This window comes from Mobula hypostoma, chromosome 23 (assembly GCF_963921235.1).
Source record: "Mobula hypostoma chromosome 23, sMobHyp1.1, whole genome shotgun sequence".
Taxonomy (NCBI): Eukaryota; Metazoa; Chordata; class Chondrichthyes; order Myliobatiformes; family Myliobatidae; genus Mobula; species Mobula hypostoma.
In genome coordinates this window covers 855,280-883,051 of record NC_086119.1, presented here as the reverse complement: position 1 = coordinate 883,051, position 27,772 = coordinate 855,280, and the positions used below count along the sequence as shown (strand labels likewise).

Here is a 27,772-nt window from a genome sequence, read left to right as displayed (position 1 = left end):
TGCCACTTCTCTTGATATCCAAGGTTTCCTAACTTTGCCATTCTTGTTCTTTCTTACTGGAACACATTTGTCCTGCACCTTGTGTGGTCTGATCTTGTCCTCTGCTAAGGGCAAGATCAGAGGCATTCAGGTTTGATGACCAAGTAAGATACGAGAGTTCTGGGTATGATCTCAGGAAAGCCATCTCACGGGCAAAGTGGCAATCATTGAAGGATGCTCGAACAGTTGTGGCAAGGCTTGAATGCTATTACCTCTTACAAAGTGAAATCAAGTGACTTATGTGACAATAGGGTTTCGCATCCAGATGAGTTCAATGCCTTCTATTCTTGCTTTGACAGTCAAAGCATGGCAGAACCTTCACAAACTCCCACAGCCACTGATGACCCTGTGATTTTAGTCTCTGAGGTTGATGTGAGAGCATCCTTCAGGAGGGTGAACCCAGAGAAAGCATCCGGCCCAGATGAGGTTCCTGTCTGAGTACAAAAGATCTGCTGATCAACTGGCTAGAGTGTTCACTGTTATCTTTAAACTCTTGCTTCGACAGTCTGAGGTACCTACCTGTTAGAAACAGGCCTCAATCATACCGGTACCTAAGAATGTGATGACATGCCTCATTGACTATCATTCAGTAGCACTTACATCCATAGTGATGAAATGTTTTGAGAGATTTTTGATGAAACACATCTGGAGCAACTTGGACATGCTCCAATTTGCCGACAGTCATAACAGCTCCACACCAATGCCATCTTATTGGCTCCTCACCCAATGCTGGAACATCTGGACAGCAAAAATGCATACATCAGGATGCTCTTTATCGACAACATTCAATACTATCATCCCTCAAAACTAATCAATAAGTTCCAAGACCTTGGCCTTAATACCTTCTTATACAATTAGATTTTCAATTTCCTCATTTGTAGACCCCAGTCAATTTGGATTGGCAATAACATCTCCTCCACAATCTCCCATCAGTGCAGGTGCACCACAAAGCTGTGTGTTTAGCCTCTGTTTTACTCGCTTTACACTGATAACTGTATGACTAAGCACAACTCCAATTCCAAGTTCAAGTTTGCTGATGACACCACTGTCATGGGCCGAATCGAAGGTGGTGAAGAATCAGCAGATTGAAAACCTGGCTGAGTGGTGCCACAACAGCGAACTCTCACTCAATGTGCTATGGAGGTCCCAGTCCATATTAGGGAAGCTTTAGTCGCCCGCTACAATAACAATAAGACCATAAGATATAGGGGCAGAATTAGGCCATTTGGCCCATCGAGTCTGCTCTGCCATTTCATTATGGCTGATCCATTTTCCCACTCATCCCTAATCTCCTGCCTTCCCCCCACCCCATCCCTTCATGCCATGACCAATCAAGATTCTACCAACCTCTGCCTTAAATCTACATACAGACTTGGCCTCCACAGCTGCCTGTGGCAACAAATTCCATAAATTCACCATGGTTAGTCCTGAATATTTCTTGGCCTGTGTTTCCTCTCTAACCCGTGCTGCAGTTCCTTGCAGCATCTGCAGTTGTCCTTGCATTGTTGACACCTACTGGGGACTGCTTGAAAACAAGGCCACTCCCACTCCCTCTCTCATCTATTCTGCAGCCAGCACTACCACAACTCACATCATCCTTTTTCCCTTTACCTTAACTTTAATTTACCTTTAACAAAATATCTTTTGTTAGCAATTCCTTTTGTGGCCTGACTCCTTTGTGTTACTTCCTGAGAGCCGAGGTTGTAACAACCCTGGCTAAAAAAGTTCAAATTCACCTCCGTTTTAAAAGGATGCCCCTCTATTCTGAGACTGTGTCCACTGGTCTTAGACTCTCCCACCAGAGAAAACATCCTCTCCAGATCCACTCTGTCAAGGTTTTTCACCATATGAAGTCACCCCTCATTCTTCTGAATTCCTGTGAATACAGGCCTCGAGCTGTCAAACGCTCTTCATATGACAAGCCATTCAAACATGGAATCATTTTCATGAACTTCCTTTGAACCCTCTCTGGTTTCAGCACATTTTTCTAAGATAAGGTGCCCAAAATTGCTCACAATTCTCCAAGTGAGGCCTCACTAGTATTTTATGAAATCTCAACTTTACATCCTTGCTTTTATATTCTAGTCCTTTTGAAATTAATGCTAACATTGCATTTGCCTTTCTCACCACAGACTCAACCTGCAATTTAACCCTTAGGGAATCCTGCACAAGTACTCCCATGTCCCTTTGTGCTTCAGATTTTTGTATTTTCTCTCTATTTAGAAAATAGTCTACCCTTTCATTTCTTCTACCAAAGTGTATGACCATACAATTCCAACACTGTATTCCATCTGCCACTTGTTTGGCTATTCTACTCTGTCTAAGTCCTTCTGTAGCCCATCTACTTCCTCAAAAATACCTGCCCTTCCACCTATCTCCGTATCGTCTGCAAACTTTGCAACAAAGCCATCAATTCCATCATCCAAATCATTAATATATAATGTAAAAAGAATCGGTCCCAACACAGGCCCCTGTTACCAGCAGCCAACCAGAAAAGGCTCCCTTTATTCCCTCTCTTTGCCTCCTGTCAATCACCCACTGCTTTATCCATGCTAGAATCTTTCCTGTAATACCATGGGCTCGTAGCTTGTTACACAGACTTGTGTGGCACGTTTTCAAAGGCCTTCTGAAAATCGAAGTACATTACATCAGCTGATTCCCCTTTGTCTATCCTGCTTGTTAGTTCTTCAAATAATTTCAACAGATTTGTCAGGCAAGATTTTCCTTTGAGGAAACCATGCTGACTACAGCCTATTTCATCATGTGCCTACAAGTACCCCAAAACCAGATCCATAACAAATAACTCCAACATCTTCTCAACCACTGGGGTCAGACTTACTGGCCTATAGTTTCCTTTCTTCTGCTTCTCTCCCTTCTTGAAGAGTGGAGTGACATTTGCAATTTTCCAGTATTCTGGAACCATTCCAGAAGCTAGAGGTTCTTGAAAGATCCTTCTTGTTTTTATACCTTTCTCTAATCTGCCTACGTATCTATCCTGAATGTCTCGGTTGCTATTTTGGGGGAAAGAGGGATGGTCTGAAGTACAGTCCCATCAATGTGATTGCACCTCTCTTATTTTTTAATTCTACTGATATGTACATACTCTAGAGCCCTCCAGTATGACTACTGTGTGCAGCTGAATAATTGTGTAACTCTCCTCCTACCACCTTTTATCTTGTTCTATATCTTTTCTAAAACATCAAAACCCTTGAATATTTGGTATCCTATCCTGTCCTTAATCAAGTCTTTGTTATGGCCATAATTTCATTTTTCCATGTACTGATCCATGTTCAGAATTCATTACCCTTTCCGTGTGGATTGAAGTGTGTGTATCTTAGTACTGCTAGCATTAAGATACGCACACTTCAATCTGTCCATCCCCTTATGTCTATTTCTTTGCTCCTGTCTGTTCTTGGTAGATGTTATGACATCTATCTTCCTCTCAATCCCTTTACTCTCTGGCTTGATGCTTTGGTGTCATCCCCCTGCTAAACTGGTTAAGTAGCATTGGCGAACCTCCCAGTCAGAATCACCCCTGCCCCAGAAAAGGTTTCAAAGATCCATGAAGCTGAAGTCCTGCCCCCTTCACCAGTTCCTCACAATTTATTTATCTGCTCTAAATTTCTATTCATGCCCTAACTAGCACATAACACTAGATGTAATCCAGAGTTTACTAGCTTCGAGGTACTGCTTTTCAGACCCTTCCCTACTGTGCAGAACCTCTTTCCCCTTTCTACCTATGTCATTAGTGCCATCGTGCATCACAACCTCTGGCTGCTCACCCTCCCCCTTGAGAACATTCTGCAGATAATTTGAGGCATTTTTGACCCTGACATCCAGGAGGCAATGTACCATCCTACCGTCCTGCCTCATCCTATTAACCTGCACCCAGCCCTCCATACCCCCTCATTTGTGTACCTTTCCAAATTTTTCTTAAACATTGAAATTGACCTTACATCCATGGCAGCTCATTCCACACACTCACCACACTCTTGAGTGAAGAAGCTTCCCATCATGTTCCCCTTAAACATTTCACCTTTCACCCTTAACCCTTGACTTCTAGTTGTAGTCTTACCCAAATTTAGTGGGGAAAAAACCTGCCTGCATTTATCGCTATTTATACTCCTCATAATTTATCAAATTTCCCCTCAATCTTCTACATTTTAGGGAAGAAGGTACTAACCTATTCAATCTTTCCCTATAAGTCAGGTCCTCAAGTTGATGCAATATCTTTGTAATTTTTATCTGCACCCTTTCAATCTTATTTACATTTTTTCTGTAGGTAGGTGACCAATACTGCACACAATGCTTCAAATTAGGCCTCACCAACGTCTAATACAATATCAATATTACACCCCAACTGCTGTACTTAATACATAGATTTAGGAAGACCAATGTGCCAAAAGCTTTCTTTACAGCCCTATCAACCTGTGACGCCACTTTCAATGAATTACACTCTTGTATTCCCAAATCCTTTTCTTGTACCGCACTCCTTAGTGCCTGACTATCACGGTGTAAGAACTACTCTGGATGGTCCTTCCGAAGTGGAACACCTTGTATTTGTCTGCATTAAATTCCATCTTCCATTTTTCATCCCATTTTTACAGCAGGTCCAGATTCTGCTGCAAGACATGTCACTCTTCCACGCTGTCTACTACACCTGCAATCTGAGGACTTGGTCAGAGATATCCGGGAAGCAACATACCTACTGGGAATCTTATTCTCATCCACAGAACCTCCTAACTAATGAATCCCCTATCACCACAGCTCGCTTCTTCTTCCCCCTTCTCTTTTGAGTCACAGAGCCAGATTCAGTGCCATAGACCTGACCACTGTGGCTTTCCTTTGCTGGGTCATCCCCCCCATCCCACGAACAGTATCCAAAGTGGTATACCTGTCGTTGAGGGGGATGGCCACAGGGGTACTCTTCAAGACAGCAAATACTGCTACCTCTGTAATCTGTATCGAGTCCATGAAGTTGATGGCATTTTGCCTTACTTCTATAGACTCTGTACATCTCCTGAGTAAATACAGGTGCAAAAAAATGTGTTTTAGATCTCCCCCATCTCATTTGGCTCCATGCTTGAATTACCATTCTGATTTTCCAGAGGACCAATTTTGTCCCTTGTAATCCTACTGCTCTTAACAAATCTGTACATCCCTTGGGACTGTCCTTCATCTTGTCTGTTAAGGCAACCTTATGTTTTCTTTTCGTTCTCTGATTTCTTTCTTAAGTGTTCCTCACTGCCTATACCTGTTGTGCACCTCTGTATTTTTCTCAGCCGGGGCCTCAATCTCTCCTGAAAACCAAGGTTCCCAGCACCTGTTCTGTTTACCTTTTATTCTGACAGGCACATACATGCTTTGTACTCTCAACATTTACTTTTGAAGGCTTCCCACTTACTAAGTACACCTTTGCCAGAAAACAACCTGTCCCAATCTACACTTGTCAGATCCTTTCTGATACCATCAAAATTGGGCTTTCTCCCATTTAGAATCTCAACGAGCGGACCAAACCTATTTTTTTTTCCATATTTACTTTGAAACTAATGGTATTGTGATTACAAGATGCAAAGTGTTCCCTACACAAACTTCTGTCACATGCCCTGTCTCATTCCCTAATAGCAGACCAAGTATCACGCATTTTCTCATTTGGACTTCTTTGTACTGATGAAAGCTTTCCTGAACACATTTGACAAACTATCCCAGTCAATATGTGGAAGGTTAAAATCACCTATTATAACAGCCTTATTATGTTTCTTGCAACTGTCTGTGATCTCTCAACAAATTTGTTTCTCTAAATCCCTTGGACTGTTGGGTGGCCTGTAATCTAGCCCCATTAACATGATCATACCTTCCTTATTCGTCAGTTCCACCCATAACGCCTCACTAGACAAGTTCTCCAGTCTGTTCTGATGGAGCACTGCTGTGACAGTTTCCCAGAATGGTTATGCCATCTCTCCTCCTTTAATAGCCTCTTGCTTTGTCGCATCTATAAGAATGGAATTCCGGAAAATTGAGCTGCTAGTCCTGCTCTTCCTTACAGCCGGGTCTTAATAATGGCTACAATATCATAATTCCAGGTATTGATCCATGCCTGAGTTCATCTGCCTTTTCCAAGATACTTCTTGCATTGAAATATACACAGCTCAGGACATTAGTCACAACTTTTGATTCCTGACTTTGTCTGAGGTCTTAACAACATCTGCCTTTCACAACCTCTCCACTGTGTTCTGGCACTCTGGCTCCTATTCCCCACCTCCCCCACCACCATACAGCTTCCCGCAAAGATATTGGTTCCCTTCCAGTTCAGTGCAAACTGTCTCTTCTGAACAGGTCCCACCTTCCCTGGAAGAGAGCCCCATGATCCAAAAATCTTATGCCCTCCCTGCTTCACCAACTTCTTAGCCACATTTTAAACTGTATAATCTTCCTATTTCTGGCCTGACTAGCATTGGTATGGGTAGCAATACTGAGATCACAACCCTGCAAGTCTCGCTCTTTAACTTGGCACCTAACTCCCTGAAAAGTTTTCTTCTTTGGTTCTTCCTACTTCTTTCAAACATCGGCGCTCACATGGGTCCCAGCTGTGCCTGCCTTTTTGTTGGCTACGTGCACCAAGCCTACACTGGTGACTGCCCCCGCCACTTTTCCTATGCCACATCGATGACTGCGTTGGTGCTGCCTCCTGCACCCATGTGGAACTTGTTGACTTCATCCACTTTGCCTCCAACTTCCACCCTGCCCTTAAATTTACCTGGTCCATTTCCACCACAACCCTCCCCTTTCTCAATCTCTCTGTCTCTTTCTCTGGAGACAACTTATCTACTGACGTCTATTATAAACCAATGGACTCTCACAAATACCTGGACTATACCTCTTCCCACCTTGTTACTTGTAAAAACACCATTCCCTTCTCTCAATTCCTCCACCTCTGCCATATCTGTTCCCAGGATGAGGCTCTTCATTCTAGAACGAAGGAGACGCCTTCCTTTTTCAAAGAAAGAGACTTCCTTTCCTCCACCATCAACACTGCCCTCAACTGCATCTTTTCCATTTCACACATGTCTACTCTTACTCCATCCTCCTGCCACTCTGTCAGGGATGAGGTTCCTCTTGTCCTCAGCTACCACCCCACCAGCCTCCGCATCCAGCACATAATTCTTCGCAACTTCCGCCATCTCCAATGGGATCCCACCACCAAGAACATCTTTCCCTCCCCCCCACTTTTTGCTTTCCACAGGGATCGCCCCCTACACAACACCCCTGTCTATTCGTTCCTCCCCACTGATCACCCTCCTGGCGCTTACCTTTGCAAGTGGAACAAGTGCTGCACCTGCTCCTACACCTCCTCCCTCACTGTCATTCAGGGCCCCAAACAGTCCTTCCAGGTGAGGCCACACTTCACCTCTGAGTTTGTTGGGGTCATATACTGTGTCCGGTGCTCTTGGTGTGGCCTTATGTATATGGATGAGACGCGACATTGCTGGGGAGACCGCTTTGTCAAACACCAATGCTCCAGTCGCCAGAAAAAGCGGGATCTCCCAGTGGCCACCCATTTTAATTCCACTTACCATTCCCTTTCCAATATGTGTATATCTGTGGCGATGAGGCCACATTCAGGTTGGAGGAACCTGATGGCATAAACATCAATTTCTTGAACCTACGGTAATGGCTGTCCACCCCACCTCACTTCACCAGACCCCATCCCCTTTTCCCTCTCCCACCTTATCTCCTTGGCTGCCCAACGGCTCCTTCTGGTGCTCCTCCTCCCTGTACTTTCTTCCATGACTTTCTGTCCTCCCATATTAGATTCCCCCTTCTCCGGCCCTTTATCTCTTTCACCAATTAATTTCCCAGCTCTTTGCTTCATCCCTCTCTCTCCTGGTTTCACCCATCACCTTGTGTTTCTCCCCCCACTTTCTTACTCTGACTTCTGCAGTCCTGATTAAGGATCTCGGACTGAAACGTTGATTGTACTCTTTTCCATAGATGCTGCCTGGCCTGCTGAGTTCCTCCAGCGTTTTGTGTGTGTTACCTTACTCCCTGACCTCATGCTGTAGAAGCTCGTCACTCTTCCTACCCATGTCATTGGTACCTTCGTGGACCAAGACCTCTGGCTGGCTGTTCACCCTCCCACTTAAGAATGCTGAGGACTTGATCAGAGATATCCAGGAGGCAACGTACCAACTGGGAATCTTATTCTTGTTCACAGAACCTCCTAACTAACTCTTCTCCTAACCAATAAGCTCCCATCACCACAGCTCACCTCTTTTTCCCCCTTCCCTTCAGATTCAGTGCCAGGGACCTGACCATTGTGACTTTCCTCTGCTGGTCATCCCACCCCCACCAGAGTGGTATACTTGTTGAAGGGGATGGCCATGGGGGTACTCTATACTGGCTGTTTAACCCCTATCCCCTTCTGTCTATCACCCAATTTTCTGTGTCCTGTGTCTTGGGTGTAACTACCTCTCTATATGTGCTTTCACCTCTTCAGCCTGCTGAATGATCCGGACTTCATCCAGTTCCAGCTCCAACTCTTTAATGCAGAGTGTTAGAAGCGGCAGCTGGATGCACTTCTTGTAGGTGTTGTCATCAGGGACACGGGAGATCTCCCTGCTTTCCCACATCCCACAAGAGAAGCATTCCACTGTCCTGCGTGGCATCTCTGCTGTTCTAACTCTCTAACTGAACAACTATAAAGAAGGAAGAACGATAGGTGGAAAGAATGGGGGGGAGCTCTACCTACAGCTTATCACTTTCTCTGTCTGAAGCTTCTTCCTCGTTGAAACCTTGAAGAGCTAAGACCTCAAAAACCCCACTCTAACTCTGTCCACTCCAACAATGGCTGTTCCACTTGCCCTTGCCTTGCTTGAAAAATTTCTTGTCAATCAATCACGAACACTGATTGGCCACTGCCCAAAGTACCAAACTGCCTTTTCTACATCTTCCCAGGCTTTCAGTCTCCAGCTGGATGCTGTTCAAGCTCCAAGTTGCTGTGAGTCACCGCCTTTTCTACTCAATCGGTGAACCTGAGTGAACTACGTCCTCTCAGGCTTCCAATTTCCAGTTGGGTGCTACTCAAAACAAGCTGCTACGAGTCACTTCTTTTTCGGCTCAATCGGTGAACCTGAGTGAACTACAACCTCTTAGGCTTCTGATCTCTAGTTGTGTAGTGTTCAATATACAGTGGCATGCAAAAGTTTGGGCACCCCTGGTCAAAATATCTGTTACAGTGAATAGCTAAGCGAGTAAACAATAAACTGATTTCCAAAAGGCATAAAGTTAAAGATGACACATTTCTTTAGTATTATAAGCAAGAAAACTTCTTTATTTCCATCTTTTACAGTTTCAAAATAACAAAAAAGGAAAAGGGCCCGAAGCAAAAGTTTGGGCACCCTGCATGGCAGTACTTAGTAACACCCCCTTTGGCAAGTATCACAGCTTGTAAACACTTTTTGTAGCCGGCTAAGAGTCTTTCAATTCTTGTATGGGGGATTTTCGCCCATTCTTCCTTGCAAAAGGCTTCTAGCTCTGAGAGATTCTTGGGCCATCTTGCATGCACTGCTCTTTTGAAGTCGATCCACAGATTCTCAATGATGTTTAGGTCGGGGGACTGAGGGCCATGGCAAAACCTTCAGCTTGCACCTCTTGAGGTAGTCCATTGTGGATCTTGAGGTGTAGTTAGGTTTATTATCCTGTTGTAGAAGCTATCCTCTTTTCATCTTTGGCTTTTTTACAGATGGTGTGATGTTTGTTTCCAGAATTTGCTGGTATTTAATTGAATTCATTCTTCCCTCTACCAGTTAATGTTCCCCGTGTCACTGGCTGCAACACAAGCCCAAAGCATGATGAATCCACCCCCCGTGCTTAACAGTTGGAGAGGAGTTCTTTTCATGAAATTCTGCACCCTTTTTTCTCCAAATATACCTTTGCTCATTGCGGCCAAGAAGTTCTATTTTAACTTCATCAGTCCACAGGACTTGTTTCCAAAATGCATCAGGCTTGTTTCGATGTTCCTTTGAACCTTCTGAATAGAACTTTTTGGCCACAATAAGCAAAGGTATGTTTGGAGAAAGAAGGGTGCAAAATTTCATGAAAAGTATCCCTCTTCAACTGTTAAGCACGGAGTGGGGGGCAGTGGCACGGGGAACATTTACTGGTCAAGGAAAGAATGAATTCAATTAAATACCCGAAAATTCTGGAAGCAAACATCACACTGTCTGTAAAAAAGCCGTAGATAAAAAGAGGATGGCTTCTACAACAGGATAATGAACCTAAACACACCTCAAAATCTACAATGGACTACCTCAAGAGGCGCAAGCTGAAGGTTTTGCCATGGCCTCACAGTTCCCTGACCTAAATATCATCGAGAATCTGTGGATAGACCTCAAAAGAGCAGTGCATGCAAAACGGCCCAAGAATCTCACAGAACTAGAAGCCTTTTGCAAGGAAGAATGGGAGAAAATCCCCCAAACAAGAATTGAAAGACTCTTAGCTGGCTACAAAAAGCATTTACAAGCTGTGATACTTGCCAAAGGGGGTGTTACTAAGTGTAGACAATAGGTGCAGGAGTAGGCCATTTGGCCCTTTGAGCCAGCACCGCCATTCACTGTGATCATGGCTGATCATCCACAAACAGATCCAGTTCCTGCCTTATCCCCATACCCTTTGATTCCGCTAGCTTTAAGAGCTCTATCCATCTCTTTCTTGAAAGCATCCAGAGACTCGGCCTCCACAGCCTTCTGGGGCAGAGCATTCCATTTTTTCCACCACTCTCTGGGTGAAAAAGTTTTTCGTCAACTCCATTCTAAATGGCCTACCCCTTATTCTTAAACTGTGGCCTCTGGTTCTGGACTCACCCATCAGCGGGAACATGCTTCCTGCCTCCAGCGTGTCCAATCCCTTAATAATCTTATGTTTCAATAAGATCCCCTCTCAGCCTTCTAAATTCCAGAGTATGCAAGCCCAGTCGCTCCAATCTTTCAACATATGACAATTCTGCTATCCCGGGAATTAACCATGTGAACCTACGCTGCATTCCCTCAATAGCAAGAATGTCCTTCCTCAAATTTGGAGACCAAAACTGCAGACTGTACTACAGGTGTGGTCTCACCAGGGCCCTGTACAGCTGCAGAAGGACCTCTTTGCTCTTATACTCAATTCCCCTTGTTATGAAGCCCAGCATGCCATTAGCTTTCTTCACTGCCTGCTGTACTTGCATGCTTGCTTTCAGTGACTGATGTACAAGAGCACCTAGATCTCATTATACTTCCCTTTTCCTAACTTGACTCCATTCAGATAATAATCTGCCTTCCTGTTCTTACCACCAAAGTGGATAACCTCACATTTATCCACATTAAACTGCATCTGCCATGCATCTGCCCACTCACCCAGCCTGTCCAAGTCACCCTGCATTCTCATAACATCCTCCTCACATTTCACACTGCCACCCAGCTTTGTGTCATCGGCAAATTTGCTAATGTTACTTTTAATTCCCTCATCTAAATCATTAATATATATTGTAAACAGCTGCGGTCCCAGCACTGAACCCAGCGGTACCCCACTGGTCACCGCCTGCCATTCTGAAAGGGAACCGTTAATCGCTACTCTTTGTTTTCTGTCAGCCAGCCAATTTTCAATCCATGTCAGTACTCTGCCCCCAATACCATGTGCCCTAATTGTGCCCACTAATCTCCTATGTGAGACTTTACCAAAGGCTTTCTGAAAGTCCAGGTACACTATATCCACTGTCTCTCCCTTGTCCATTTTCATAGTTACATCCTCAAAAAATTCCGGAAGATTAGTGAAGCACGATTTCCCCTTCGTAAATCCATGCTGACTCAGACCGATCCTGTTACTGCTATCCAGATGTGTCGTAATTTCATCTTTTATAATTGACTCCAGTATCTGTCCCACCACTGACGTCAGGCTAACCGGTCTATAATTCCCTGTTTTCTCTCTTCCTCCCTTCTTGAAGAGAGGGACAACATTAGCCACCTTCCAATCCACAGGAACTGATCCTGAATCTATAGAACATTGGAAAATGATTACCAATGCGTCCACGATTTCTAAAGCCACCTCCTTAAGTACCCTGGGATGCAGACCATCAGGTCCTGGGGACATATCAGCCTTCAGACCCAACAGTCTATCCAACACCATTTCCTGCCTAATATAAATTTCTTTCAATTCATCCATTACCCTAGGTCCTTTAGCCACTATTATATCTGGGAGATTGTTTGTGTCTTCCCTAGTGAAGACAGATCCAAAGTACCTGTTCAACTCATCTGCCATTTCCTTGTTCCCCATAATGAATTCACCCATTTCTGTCTTCATGGGCCTAATTTTGGTTTTAACTATTTTTTTTTCCTTTTCACATACCTAAAGAAGCTTTTACTATCCTCCTTTATATTCTTGGCTAGTTTACCTTCGTACTTCATTTTTTCTCTGCTTATTGCCTTTTTAGTTACCTTCTGTTGCTCTTTAAAAGTTTCCCAATCCACCGGCTTCCCACTCATCTTTGCTATGTTATACTTCTCTTTTATTTTTATACTGTCCATTACTTCCCTTGTCAGCCATGGCCTCCCCTTGCTCCCCTTAGGATCTTTCTTCTTCTTTGAAATGAACTGATCCTTCACCTTCCGTGCTATTCCCAGAAACACTTGCCATTGCTGTTCCACTGTCATCCCTGCTAGGGAATTATTCCATTGAACTTTGGCCAGCTCCTCCCTCATAGCAACATAGTTCCCTTTGTTCAACTGTAATACTGACACTTCCAAGTTTCCCTTCTCCCTCTCAAATTGTAGATTAAAACTTATCATATTATGGTCACTACCTCCTAATGGCTCCTTTACCTCGAGGTCCCTGATCAAATCCGGTTCATTGCACAACACTAAATCTAGAATTGCGTTCTCTCTGGTAGGCTCCAGTACAAGCTGTTCTAAGAATCCATCTCAGAGGGACTTCACAAACTCCCTTTCTTGGGGTCCAGTACCAACCTGATTCCTCCAGTCTACCTGCATGTTGAAATCCCCCATAACAACTGTAGCATTACCTTTGCGACATGCCAATTTTAACTCTTGATTCAACTTACACCCTACATCCAGACTACTGTTTGGGGGCCTGTAGATAACTCCCATTAGGGTCTTCCTACACTTAGAATTTCTCAGTTCTATTCATACTGACTCTACGTCTCCTGATTCTATGTCCCCCCTCGCAAGGGACTGAATATCATTCCTCACCAACAGAGTCACCCCACCCCCTCTGCCCATCAGTCTGTCCTTTCGATAGGACGTATACCTTGAATATTCATTTCCCAGGCCCTGTCCACTTGAAGCCATGTCTCTGTTATTCCCACAACATCATACTTATCAATTTCCAACTGAGCCTCAAGCTCATCCACTTTATTTCTTATACTCCGTGTATTCATATTTAATACTTTTAATTCATTACTCCCCTCACCTCCCATATCAATTCCTATTTCACTTGGCCATACTGTACGATCCCTTCTTGAACTTTCTGCTCTGTTGATTCTGCTGTCTTTCTTAACTTTTCTTATTCTCACTTTCACTTTATCTCCATCCTTATGTTCCAGTTCGTCCCCTCTCCCCCGCCCCACTACTTAGTTTAAACACACCCGTGTTACAAAGGCAAACCTGCCTGCCAGAATGCTGGTGCCCCGCTTATTAAGGTGCAATCCGTCTCTTTTGTACAATTCATCCTTACCCAGAATCATACCCCAGTGGTCCAAGAATGTAAATCCTTGCTTCCTGCACTAGTTCCTCAGCCACACATTCAGATCCATTATCTCCCTGTTCTCGCCCACTCCAGCACGAAGAACTGGAAGCAAACTGGAGATAACCACCCTGGAAGTCCTGATTTTCAGCCTTCTTCCGAGTTCTGAAGTGATGCTGTAGAATGTCTTTCCTTTTTTTCCCCACATCATTTGTGCCGACATGTACCACCACTTCCGGATGTTCACCTTCACTCTTGAGGATTCCCTGCAATCGGTCCGTGACATCTTGGATCCCGGCACCAAGGAGGCAACACACGGTCCTTAAATCTCGCCTGTTGCCACAGAAACCCCTTTCTGTACCTTTCACTATGGAGTCCCCTACTACCACAGCTCTGCCTGACGTCTGTCTCCTCGGCTTTGTTTCAGCGCAGATTGTTGACTCACAGACCTGACCGCCTCTCAGGCTGGCATCATCTTCTGTCCCGACAGCTTCCAAGAGGGTGAACCTGTTTACGACAGGCACATCCCCCGGGGTCTCCTGTATTTCAAGCATCCTTTCCTTGCTCATCGTTGCCTGCTTTCTCTCTTCCGGTATCCTCGGTGTAACGACCTCACTGTAGGTCCTGTCCAGAAAACTCTCGTTTTACCAGATGAACCTAAGGTCATCCAGTTTCCTCTCCAGTGTTGCAACGCGGTCCTTCTGAAGCTGAATCTGGACACATTTTCCACAGGTGTAGGAGCCAGAGGCACTATCAGTGTCCCTGACCTCCCACATCATGCACGCAGCACACTGAATCAGCCTAGCGGTCATCTCTTCACCACTTCTCACCCACTCCAACTGTGGCGTAGTCTCTCTCAGCCTCCTCGCCAAAGACTCGCACTTTTCTCGCAAGGCAAAGTACTGCCATGCAGGGTGCCCAAACTTTTGCTTTGGGCCCTTTTCCTTTTTTGTTGTTTTGAAACTGTAAAAGATGGAAATAAAAAAAGTTTTCTTACTTAAAGTATTTAAAAAAATGTGTCATCTTTAACTTGATGCCTTTTGGAAATCAGCTCATCTTTTACTCGCTTAGCTATTCACAGTAACAGAAATTTTGACCAGGAGTGCCCAAACTTTTGTATGCCACTGTATCTGTAGAAGCCCTTAGGATTCTTCTTCACCTTGTTTGCTAGAACAACCTCATGTTTTCTTTTAACCCTCCTGATTTCTTTTTTAAGTATTCCCTTGCATTTCTTATACTCCTCAAGTACCTCATTTGTTCCTGTCTGCCTATACCTATTATGTACCTCCTCTTTCTTAACCAGTGCCTCAATATCTCTTGAAAACCAAGATTCAATAAACTTGTTATTCATGCTTTTTATTCTGACAAGAACGTACAAACTGCTCTCAACACTTCACTTTTGAGGGCCTCCCATTTACCAAGTACACTTTGGCCAGAAAACAACCTATCCCAATCCACACTTGCCAGATCCTTTCTGATACCATCAAAATTGCTGTTTCTGCAATTTAGAATCTCAACCCAAGGACCAGACAGATCCTTTTCCATGATTACCTTGAAATTAATGACATTATGATCACCAGATGCAAAGTATTCCCCTACACAAACTTCTGTCACCTGCCCTGTCTCATTCCCTTATAGCAGATCAAATATCACACACTCTCTCATTGGGACTTCTATGTATTGATTTAGAAAACCCTCCTCAACACATTTGACAAACTCTATCACATCTAGTCCTTTTACAGTATGGGAGTCCCAGTAAATATAAGGAAAGTTAAAATCACCTACTATCACAACCTTATGCTTCTTGCAGCAGTCTGTGATCTCTACAAATTTGCTCCTCTAAATCCCACAGACTGTTGGGTAGTCTATAATATAAACCCATTAACTTGGTCATATCTTTCTTATTCCTCAATTCTAACAATAAAGTCTCAGTAGACAGCTCTCCAGTCTGTCCTAACTGAGCACTTTCTTAACATTTTTCCTGACTAGTGATCCCCTCTCCTTTAATCCTTCCCGCTCTATCACGTCAAAAACAATGGAGCTCCTGCCCTTTCTACAACTAAGTCTCACTAATGGTTACAATGCCATAATTCCCCGTGTTAATCCATGCTCTAAGCTCATCCGCCTTTCCTACAAATATACCTTGCATTGAAATATATGCAGCTCAGAACATTAGTCTCACCATGCTCAACTTTTTGATTCCTGACCTTGTATGTAAGCTTAACAACATCTGTCTCCACAACCGCTCCACTATCTGTTCTGGTGCTCTGTTTCCCATCCCCCCGGAACTGTAGTTTAAACACTCCCCCACCATGCAGCACTAGCAAATCTAACTGCTAAGATAGTCCCCCTCCAGTTCAGGTGCAAACCGTCCTTTCTGTGCAGGTTCCACCTTCCTGAGAAAAGAGCCCAATGATTCAAAAATCTGAGGCCCTCCCTCCTGCACCAACTTCTTAGCCACAAGTTACACTATGATTTTCCCATCTGTGTCCTCAGTAACATGTGCCACGTGCTGTTTTGTATGCAAACACAAAATCTCTTATGTTTTCCTTATCTATTGATCCTCCATTACTATTGGTCTGCCTGACTTTACCTTTTCCTGCTGAGTCTCAGAACCAGTCGCAGTGACACTGACCCGGCTGCTACTATTGTGCCATAATAGGTCAACCCCCTATAGCAGTTTCCTTAACGGTGTACTTATTGCTGAGTGGAATGGCTGCAGGAGGTCCTGATTGCCTACTCCCCTTACTCCCCTAGTATTGAGGTTATTCTGCATGAATATTGTAAGGAAGTGTAATACCAAAGGATATATTTTCAGGCTAAAGCAGAGATCACTTTAAAAACTTTGGTTGTGTTGTGAATTATGGATTTCTATGCTCTAAAAGGCCAAGCCAAGGGATGAGTACCTGAGTGTATAAAAACTGAATATACAAGAGAGAGGTTAAGGTGAAGGACATTTCAGAAAGTAATGGGAATGCAAATTACAATGGTGCAGGTTGGTGACATAGGTACCAACAGCCAGAGTATGTCAGGAAGGGATGTATAGCAACAAATAACAATAGTGTGTGGAAAGTGTCCAGGTAATATTAAAAGCTACGTGAATGTACAGTACCAAGCAGATGAATGAGTGAAGGGTGATTTGATGGCTCCTGGCTTCGTGACCGTTATATGAGCAAGGTAGAGAGCTGAAGGTAGTCAGGGATATTTGACATGTCTGAAGGATAGGAAAAGAGGAAAGAGAGGGAAGGCATAGCTGTTCTGCAATATCAGTACAATGGTGAAAAATAATAATGGCCCAGGGGTTCAAGTTTCAAGTTTATTATCATGGGCATACACATCCAGGGTGTAAATACCATATAATATTAGCTTTTTGGAATAATGGTATGGCACATTACAAACATGACGTAGACTTTAACATAAGTTATACATAACATGACAGAATAAACATAAATGGAATAAATTAAACATGAGAACATTAGTTGAGAAAAATATAGCCCAAGGTTGAATTAGAGTTTTTCAGGTAGGTGCAAGAACTTGATGGCAGTGGGGAAGAAATGGATTGAGGAAGGAATGACATTAGGGAAGAACTGGATCCTAAATGAAGGTCAGGTTTGGTTAGACATAAGAAGTCACTGATGAGAGTAGTATATAGGTATAGCTAGTAGTGGCAACACTAAAATGCAGAAAATTAATTAAGGAGAATACTATAATAATCATGCACAGTAATACTAATCATATAGTTTGGACCTACCAAACAGAATGTATGAAGGGTGGTTTTCTGGAGCAATACATTGAACAATCAGCCACAGCTGGCTGTTTCAATCCGGCATTAGGTAATGGCAGATTAACTAATGATCACTCAGTTGGGAATCTTGGAAGGAGTAATTATAGTTGGTAACATTTCAGTTTCAGGTTGAGAAACTTGTATCTGAAACTAATATCCTAAATTTAAATAAAATTAATTACAATGGCATGAGGACAGAATTGGTTAACGTGGAATGGGAAGATGAAAACCATAGATCAGCAGTGGTAATCGCAGATATTTTTGTGAGAATTTAATTTATCTGGTCAAAGGTATACTCCAATGAGAAAGAAAGACTCCAAGGCAGAGGCTCTGCATCTAGGCTCCATGGACCCCTTAATGGTAGGGAGCCATGGCATATAAAAGTTGGGAACCCCTGCTCTAAGTTAAATGAAAGGAGGTTTAAAGAACGATTTTTCATCCAATGGTAAATGAAATGAGATTGCACTGCCAGACGGGATGGTGGAGGCAGTTACACTCACGAGGTTTAAGTAGTGTGTAGGTGAGCTCTTGAACTGCCATGGTAGCAAGGGTGCTCCTGCTACACAGAAGTAGGTGCTTTGTCCCATCATATCCACAGTGACAATCAATGTTCATGTCTTTTACCACCACTTGGCCTATAATCTTCTATACCTTGATGATTAAAACCTCATCTAGATAATCTTAAAAGTTGAGAGTGTGTCTGCCTTCTTTTTTCCTTAAAGTAGTTTATTCCTTATTTCAACCATTTTCTAGATGAAAAATGCCTTCCTTTGATCTCTCATAAAAGTTGCTGGTGAACGCAGCAGGCCAGGCATCATCTATAGGAAGAGGTACAGTCGACGTTTCGGGCCGAGACCCTTTGTCAGGACTAACTGAAGAGCTAATAACAGATTTGAAAGTGGGAGGGGGAGGGGGAGATCCAAAATGATAGGAAAAGACAGGAGGGGGAGGGATGGAGCCAAGAGCTGAACAGGTGATTGGCAAAAGGGATATGAGAGGATCATGGGACAGGAGGCCTAGGGAGAGAGAAAGGGGTGGGGTGAAGCCCAGAGGATGGGCAAGGAGTATAGTGAGAGGGAGAGAGAGAAAAAGAATATGGCCCATTCTGATATGTCTATCCACGGCCTTCTCTACTGTAAAGATGAAGCCACACTCAGGTTGGAGGAACAACACCTTATATTCCGTCTGGGTAGCCTCCAACCTGATGGCATGAACATTGACTTCTCTAACTTCCATTAATGCCCCTCCTCCCCCTTGTACCCAATCCGTTATTTATTTATTTATTTATTATATATATATTCGTTTTCTCTCTCTCCTTTTTCTCCCTCTGTCCATCTCACTATACTCCTTGCCCATCCTCTGGTTTTTTCACCCCTCCCCCTTTCTTTCTCCCTAGACCTCCTGTCCCATGATCCTCTCATATTCCTTTTGCCAATCACCTGTCCAGCTCTTGGCTCCATCCCTCCCCCTCCTGTCTTCTCCTATCATTTTGGATCTCCCCCTCCCCCTCCCACTTTCAAATCTCTTACTAGCTCTTCCTTCAGTTAGTCCTGACGAAGGGTCTCGGCCTGAAACGTCGACTGTACCTCTTCCTAGAGATGCTGCCTGGCCCGCTGCGTTCACCGGCAACTTTGATGTGTGTTGCTTGAAATTCCAGCATCTGCGGATTTTCTCATGTTTGCATTCCCTTGATCTCTTCTCAATATCTTGCATTGAACCTGTGCGTTGATCTAGACATCCCTGCTATGGAATAGGTTTCCTACTACCTTCCCTATCTATGCCTCTCATAAGTTTGCCTCCTTTGGTCAAAATAAAACATACCCATCCAATCCAGCGTCTCCTCATAACTGAAACAGCCCATCCCAGACCCCGTTCTGGTGAGTTTCCTATGTACCCTCTTGAGTGCAATTATATCATTCCTTTCGTGTGGATGAGAACTGAATAGTGCTCCATCTGTTAAAATTGTATCAGAACCTTACCACCTTCAGGAATACTTGAGCTTGTAAATGAGGTCATCTGTTCCCTAAGGCCCTGCTATCCATTATGTACAGCATGTCCTACTGTTAATTATCTTTCCTAACTTTACCTTGCGCTGCAGGGTTAAATATCATCTCTCATCACCAATAGATCAACACTATCAAAGCTCCCCTCCTTGTTATCAATTAATATGTGAGGAAAAAGGATGAGAGGGATATTGTGACAGAAAATGAAACTTAGGGGAAAGGAAGGTAGTTCTGTGGCAGCAAACAAAATTTCAGGATTTTAGGACTCTAAGGTTATTTCCTGAACTTAGGTTCATCATGGATCAGAAATGAGAACATAAGAAATGGGTGCAGGAGTAGGCTATCCGGCCCATCGAGCCTGCCCCACCATTCAATAGATCATGGCTGATCTTTTCGTAAACTCAGCTCCATCTACCTGCCTTTTCCCCATAACCCTTAATTCCCTTACTATATAAAAACCTATCTAACTGTTTCTTAAATATATTTAGTGAAGAAGCCTCAACTGCTTCCCCGGGCAGAGAATTCCACAGATTCACCACTGTCTGGGAAAAACAGTTTCTTCTCATCTCCGTCCTAAATCTTCTCCCCTGAATCTTGAGGCAATGTCCCCTAGTTCTAGTCTCATTTACCAATGGAAACAACTTTCCTAATTCTATCTTATCTATCCCATTCAAAATTTTGTATGTTTCTATAAGATCCCCTCTCATTCTTCTGAATTCCAGAGAGTATAGTCCCAGGCGACTCAATCTCTCTTCATAGGTTAACCTCTTCATCCCTGGAATCAACCTGGTGAACCTCCTCTGCACTGCCTCCAAAGCCAGAATATCCTTCCTCAAGTATGGAGACCAGAACTGCACACAGTACTCCAAATGCGGCCTCACCAGTACCCTGTATAGTTGCAGTATGACCTCCCTGCTCTTGAATTCAATCCCTCTGGTAATGAAGGCCAACATTCCGCTTGCCTTCTTAATAACTTGTTGTACCTGCAAGCCAACTTTTTGCGATTCATGTACAAGCACTCCCAAGTTCCTCTGCACAGCAGCATGCTGCAATCTTTCACCATTTAAATAATAATCTGCTCTTCTATTATTCCTTCCAAAGTGGATGATCTCGCATTTACCAACGTTGTATTCCATCTGCCAGACGTTGGCCCACTCACTTAACCTATCTATATCCCTCTGCAGATTCTCCACATCCTTTGTACAATTTGCTTTTCCACTCAGTTTGGTATCATCAGCAGATTCTGCTACGCTACACTCAGTCCCCTCTTCCAAATCATCAATGTAAATGGCAAACAGTTGCGGGCCCAGCACCGACCCCTGCGGCACCCCACTCACCACTGACTGCCAACTGGAGAAACACCCATTTATATTGAAGAAGAGAGAAGGAGAAGGGGAAGGGGGGGTGGGGGTAAAGATACCAGAAGTTGGAGAAATCGATGTTAATGCCATCAGGTTGGAGGTCACCCAGATGGAGTATGAGGTGTTGTTCTTCCAACTTGAGAGTGGCCTCATCGTGGCAGTAGAGGGGGCCATGACACACGGGAATGGGGATCGGAATTAAAATAATTTCACTGAGTGGTAGAAAACGTTTGAGGCACTTATTGGCTCCTTCGTTTTCTAGCAGAATCTTCTGGAAAATCATTTTGATTTGCTCATGTTCCAATTTTTAGGGAACTTCTATAATCAAGGGAAAGTTCGTAAGAAGGAACTACTTCAGAGCTGTGTTGTCCTTGGAATCCCTTCATCCTGTGTAACCATTTTGGATCACAGGTACTCCAGATATTATTCATTCACTTAAAGGTCTTCACATTAAAGAATAATTATTTGTTTCTGTGCTAATGAGATGTTAACATTGAATAACATTTTAAGAGTAAACACAAGAGGTTCTCCAGGTGCTGGAAACCCAGAGCAACACACACAAAATGCTGAAGGATGTCAGCAGGTGAGGCAGTACTAATGGAAGTGAATAAACAATTGATGTTTCAGGTTGAGACCCTTCATCAGGAAAGGAAAAGAAGGGAGAAGAAGCTAGAATACAAAGATGGGGAGGAGGGGAAGGAGTACAAGTTAGAAGGTTATAGGTGAACCCATGTGAATGGGGGAAGGGGTTGAAGTAAGAAGCTGAGAGGTGATTGGTGGAAAAGCTAAAGCACTGAAGAAGAAGGAATCTGACAGGAGAGGTGAGTTGCCCATGGGAGAAAGGGAAGGAGGAGGGGCTCCAGGAAGAGATAATAGGCAGATGAGGAGAAGAGAAGAGATAAGAGGAGGCCAGAGTGGGGAATTGAAGAAGAGAGAAGGAGAAGGGGAGGGGTGGGGGTAAAGATACCAGAAGTTGGAGAAATCAATGTTAATGCCATCAGGTTGGAGGTCACCCAGATAGAGTATGAGGTGTTGTTCTTCCAACTTGAGAGTAGCCTCATCGTGGCAGTAAAGGGGGCCATGACACACATTGGAACGGGAATGGGGATCGGAATTAAAATGGTTTATTGGGAATTCCTGCTTTTTGTAGATGGAGTGAAGGTGCTCGAGAAAGCGGTGCCCCATTCTATTTTGGGTCTCAGCAATGTAGAGGAGGCTGCATGGGGAGCACCAGATATCATAGACGACCCCAGCAGATTCAAAGGTGAAAGAGTTTTGCATAGTTTATTATTCATTTTTTTAAACTCCTACTGCCAAAGCCATCCCCAACTGACCTTGAGTTGTAAGCCATCTTTGAGACCACAGCAATTCTTCTGGTGAAAGTACTCCATGAGTGCTATTGGGTAAAGATCTTGGGATTCTGATCCAGTAAGAGGTGATCAAATTCCAAGTCAGGTTGGTGTGTAACTTTGAAAGAAACCTGTAGGTGGCAGTGTTTGCTTGGTATACGTTGACATATACGTACTTTGATAATACATTTCGAACTTTGGTAGTGAGGTTTCAGGTTTTGGGAGTAACTGGAGTGCCTTTTTGTAGATGACAGACTGTAGCCATTGTGCACTGGAGTGGACTGTGAACATTTGGGGCAGTGGATGAGGAGATAATGGAAAGTTTTAGTCTGGATGATGTTGAACTCCATCAGCTGTACTCATTCTTGTCAATGGAGAATATGGCATCCTGCTCCCTTTGTGTCTTGCAGATGTTGGAAAGCTTTGGAATGTCAGGAGTTGAGTTGTGTGCTGTAGGATACTTGTCTTTGACCTTTTCCTCTACCTGTAGGCTGCTCTAGTTGAGATAAGTTAAATTTACTGAAGGCTGGTCTCTGTGAGGGGTATTGCAGGTCCAAGTTCACATTGATCATCCACTCAGTAGATGTGTTTAAACATGGTTTCAAATGCTTCATCCTTTTCAGTAGCAATTGCAAGTTGGATCTGAACCTCACTGTTCATTTCTCGTGTTTAATTTTGTTTATTCTGTTGTGTTATTTATAATTTATGTTAATTTAAGTTTGTGTAATTTGCATTGTTGTGTTTGTAATGTGCCATGCTGTTACTCCAAAAAGCTAATTTTCTATGCATTTACACCCTGGGTAAACTAATCCCACTGCCCAACTCTCACTTTAGTATTTAATCTCAAGCTAATCTTGCAAATCCAAGGTTCATTCCCACATGGGACTAGAGATATGGAGAGAAGTTCAACTTCCCTTCCTTCTACTGCCCCTGGTCAGAAATTTGTGGAATTGGAATGTGGTAATTGGTCACTTTAAGAAACAGAGCAGGCAGAACAAACAAGGTTCTGAGAGAACACTGGACTTACACATAGATCCAGATTCATTTATTTATCACATGTACATTGAAACGTACAGCGACATCAACAACCAACACAACCTGAGGATGTGCTGGGGGCAGCCCACAAATGTCACCACACTTTTTTTTGTAATTTATTTTTTATTGAATTTCATCATCAAACAAACATTTCCATAAGATTTCCACAAGATTTCACAGCTATTCTACTATAAGCCTACTGACTCTCACAGCTATCTGGACTATTCCTCTTCTCACCCTGTCTCTTGTAAAAACGCCATCCCCTTCTCGCAATTCCTCCGTCTCCGCTGCATCTGCTCTCAGGATGAGGCTTTTCATTCTAGGACGAGGGAGATGTCTTCCTTTTTTAAAGAAAGGAGCTTCCCTTCCTCCACTATCAACTCTGCTCTTAAATGCATCTCCCCCATTTCACGTACATCTGCTCTCACTCCATCCTCCCGCCACCCCACTAGGAATAGGGTTCCCCTGGTCCTCACCTACCACCCCACCAGCCTCCGGGTCCAACATATTATTCTCCGTAACTTCCGCCACCTCCAATGGGATCCCACCACTAAGCATATCTTTCCCTCCCCCCACTGCATTCCGCAGGGATCGCTCCCTACGCAACTCCCTTGTCCATTCGTCCCCCCCATCCCTCCCCACTGATCTCCCTCCTGGCACTTATCCGTGTAAGCGGAACAAATGCTACACATGCCCTTACACTTCCTCCCTTACCACCATTCAGGGCCCCAAACAGTCCTTCCAGGTGAGGCAACACTTCACCTGTGAGTCGACTGGGGTGATATACTGCGTCCGGTGCTCCCGATGTGGCCTTTTATATATTGGCGAGACCTGACGCAGACTGGGAGACTGCTTTGCTGAGCATCTACGCTCTGTCCGCCAGAGAAAGCAGGATCTCCCAGTGGCCACACATTTTAATTCCACATCCCATTCCCATTCTGACACGTCTATCCATGGCCTCCTCTACTGTAAAGATGAAGCCACACTCAGGTTGGAGGAACAACATCTTATATTCCGTCTGGGTAGCCTCCAACCTGATGGCATGAACATCGACTTCTCTAACTTCCGCTAAGGCCCCACCTCCCCCTCGTACCCCATCTGTTACTTATTTTTATGCACACATTCTTTCTCTCACTCTCCTTTTTCTCCCTCTGTCCCTCTGAATATGCCTCTTGCCCATCCTCTGGGTCCCGTCCCCCCCCCCCGCCCTTGTCTTTCTTCCCGGACCTCCTGTCCCATGATCCTCCCGTATCCCCTTTTGCCTGTCACCTGTCCAGCTGTTGGCTCTATCCCTCCCCCTCCTGTCTTCCCCTATCAATTTAGATCTCCCCCTCCCCCTCCAACTTTCAAATCTCTTACTCACTCTTCATTCAGTTAGTCCTGACGAAGGGTCTCGGCCTGAAACGTCGGCTGCGCCTCTTCCTACAGATGCTGCCTGGCCTGCTGCGTTCACCAGCAGCTTTGATGTGTGTTGTTTCCATAGGATGTATTTCAGATACTGTACATACATATCATATAATCATATTTGTCACAAATCTCCACATAATATTTATCTGAAGTATACACTTATAGAAAGGAGAGGACAGAAAGAACAATTGAAAGAAGAAAACTATGTACAGAGTAGGGAGTGATTTTTTTTACAACATATTCATTGACTTGTGAGAATAAAATCAGGCCTATGAGGTGTTATGTAGTTAAACCATTTTTTCCAGTATGAATAAAATTTTTCCAACTTATTAACAGATGCTGTTATCTTCTCCATTTTGCAAATGTCCATTGTAATTTCCATCCAAACATGTAAAGTTGAGCTCTCCTGTGATAACCATTTCCTGGTAAGGGTCTTTTTACTAGCCACCAGCAGTACATTAATTAACTATTTGTCTCTTTCAACCATTCTTGAGGTATATACCCAAAATATATGGTCTTACTTTCTAGGGGTATTTCACATTTAAAGATGTCTTGTAGGGCATTGTGTATCCCACTCCAATAGTCTTTGATAACAGAGCATTCCCAGAAAATATAATTATGGTTTGCATTTTGATTTCCACAATTTCTCCAGCAAGCAGTGGGGTTACTATCATAATAGGATTTCTGAGAGGGTGTAATAAAATATCTTATAAGTTTTTCCACCCGAACTCCCTCCATTTCTGTGAACTGGTACACTTCCATTGATACCTCCATATTATTGTCCAGTCTTCCTCAGATATTATTATCCCTCCTTCCTTCTCCCATTTTGTTTTAATGTATGAAGTCGAATGTGTTTTAAGATTTGACAAACCCTTATAAACGCTTGAAATTATTCTACTACCGTTGTCTGAATTGTATGCTTTTCTAAATAGCTCTATCAGACATGTACTTGCCTTGGTTACATTTTTAACCATCCTATTAACATACTGTTGCATCTGTAAATACCGGTAAAAGTCTTGTTTTTCTAATAAGTGCTTCTCTTTGAGCATTTCAAAACTGAAGAGTGTTCCTTCTTTCATTATATTGCAAATAGCTGTTATTCCTTTAGCTGTCCAGTCCTGAAATCGAGCATCCAGTTTATTTGGTGCAAAATCCGAGTCATATGCACACCATTTAAGAATTGTAATGTCTCTCTCGATATTCTTTTATAATAGTTTTCCATATTTTAAGAGTCCATTTCACCCACGGGTTGTCAATATTATTTATGTAACTTCGTAGGTTGTTAACAGCCAAAATTGCCTGTATGGGGATAGAAAGTATCCTCTCCTCAATGTTTTTCCATTGAGCGTCACATGATGGGTTGCACCAACATATCACAGCCTCAACTGTGCTGCAAAATAGTAATCTCTAAGAGAAGGTAGGCCCCATCCCCCCCTTTTCCTTGGCTAATTGCAAAGTTTTGAGACGAACCCTAGGTCTTTTACCTTGCCGTATATGTCTTGATAGCATCTTGTTCCATTCATTGAATTGATTTTGGTTAATCTCTACTGGTAGGGTCTGAAAGAGATATGGTAGTCTGGGCAATATATTCATTTTAATAGATTCAATCCTTGAACTGAGACCAAGAAAAGGAATTAGGTTCCATCTTGTTATATCTTCCTTAGTTTTTTTATATATAGGCTGATAATTGCATTCTGATAATTTTGCCAAATCTTTTGGCAAAATGATGCCCAAATATTTGACAGACTCTGTTTGCCATGCCCAAGGGTATCTACTTTCAATTTCTCTTGGTGGACTACAGTTATATGAAAATAGCTGGGTTTTATCTATGTTGATCTTGTATTCTGATAATTGGCCATGTTATTCAAAGGATTGCATCAATTTAGGTAAAGAGTATGTTGGTTGCCCTAGATCAAAATGTCATCCGTGTAACAGGCCAATTTATGCTCTGTCCCTTTAATAGTAATTCCCCTGATATCTTCATTTTGTCTGATGTATTGAGCTAATGGTTCCAGATATAACGTGAAGAGTAGCGGTGACCATGCACAACCCTGTCTTGTGCCCCTTTCTAGGGTAAAACTATTAGATAAATATCCATTGATTTTAATTGTGGCAGTAGGATTGTCGTGTAGTGCCTGTATAGTTTTAATAATTGTGTCATGTAGACCAGATCTATGTAAAACTCTGTAAAGAAAATTCCAATTAACCGAATCAAATGCCTTTTCAGCTTTATCACTATTGCTTCAATTTCATTTTTTTTAATATGATCTATAATGTGAAATGTCCTTCGTATATTGTCTTGTGTTTGGCGTTGTTGTATAAAACCTGCCTGATTATTATGTATCAGTGTGGGTAGAAACTCTTCTAATCATTTGGCTATGATGGAGGTAAATATTTTATAATCCACATTAAGAACAGATAATGGTCTAAATGACCCACATTCCATTTTATCCTTGCCTTTCGGTATAGCTGAGATTATCGCCTCCTTCCAGCTGGGTGGCATTTGCGTCTTTCTTAGGGCCCAGTTTAATGTGGTGAGTAAAATAGGAATTAACTCACTTCTAAACTCTTTATACCACTCTGCCGTATATCCATCTGATCCTGGTGACTTGCTTAATTTAAGCCTACTAATTGCAGTTTTTAGTTCAGCTTCAGTTATGTCAGCAGTCATCGTTCTATTTTATTCTTTGCTTAAAGTGGGTAACTCTAAAGAATTCAGGAAGGTGTCAGTTTGGGTTCTGCCTCCCCCTGGAACTTTGGAATATTGAGTTTTGTAAAACATTGCAAAAGCTTCTTGAATTTCACTTAGCTTATTTTTTGTTCACTTTTGCTTTTGGATCCTTATTCTATGAATTGTATTTTCTGCTATCTTTTTTTTTCAGTTTCCAAGCCAGTATTTTCATAGATTTAGATCCACTTTCATAGTGTCTCTGTTTCAGAAACATTAATTTTTTTTCTAATTTCTTGTGTAGCCAAACTATTAATTTCATTCCTAATTTTTAAAATTTCCTCTAGTGTATCCCATGCCAAACTCAATTTGTGTTGTTTTCTAGTTCCTTC

At 43.0% G+C, this 27,772-nt stretch overlaps 1 protein-coding gene across 3 annotated transcripts in view; it reads left to right on the top strand.

Annotated features, from left to right (window-relative positions):
* pigl (phosphatidylinositol glycan anchor biosynthesis, class L) overlaps window positions 1-27,772 on the top strand; it is a 183,847-nt gene that overhangs the window by 2,567 nt on the left and 153,508 nt on the right. For all 3 annotated transcript variants that reach the window (XM_063031072.1, XM_063031070.1, XM_063031073.1), the window contains exon 2: window positions 21,233-21,332. In XM_063031072.1, the coding sequence (XP_062887142.1) occupies window positions 21,233-21,332 (100 nt within the window). The remainder of the gene's footprint in view (window positions 1-21,232; window positions 21,333-27,772) is intronic.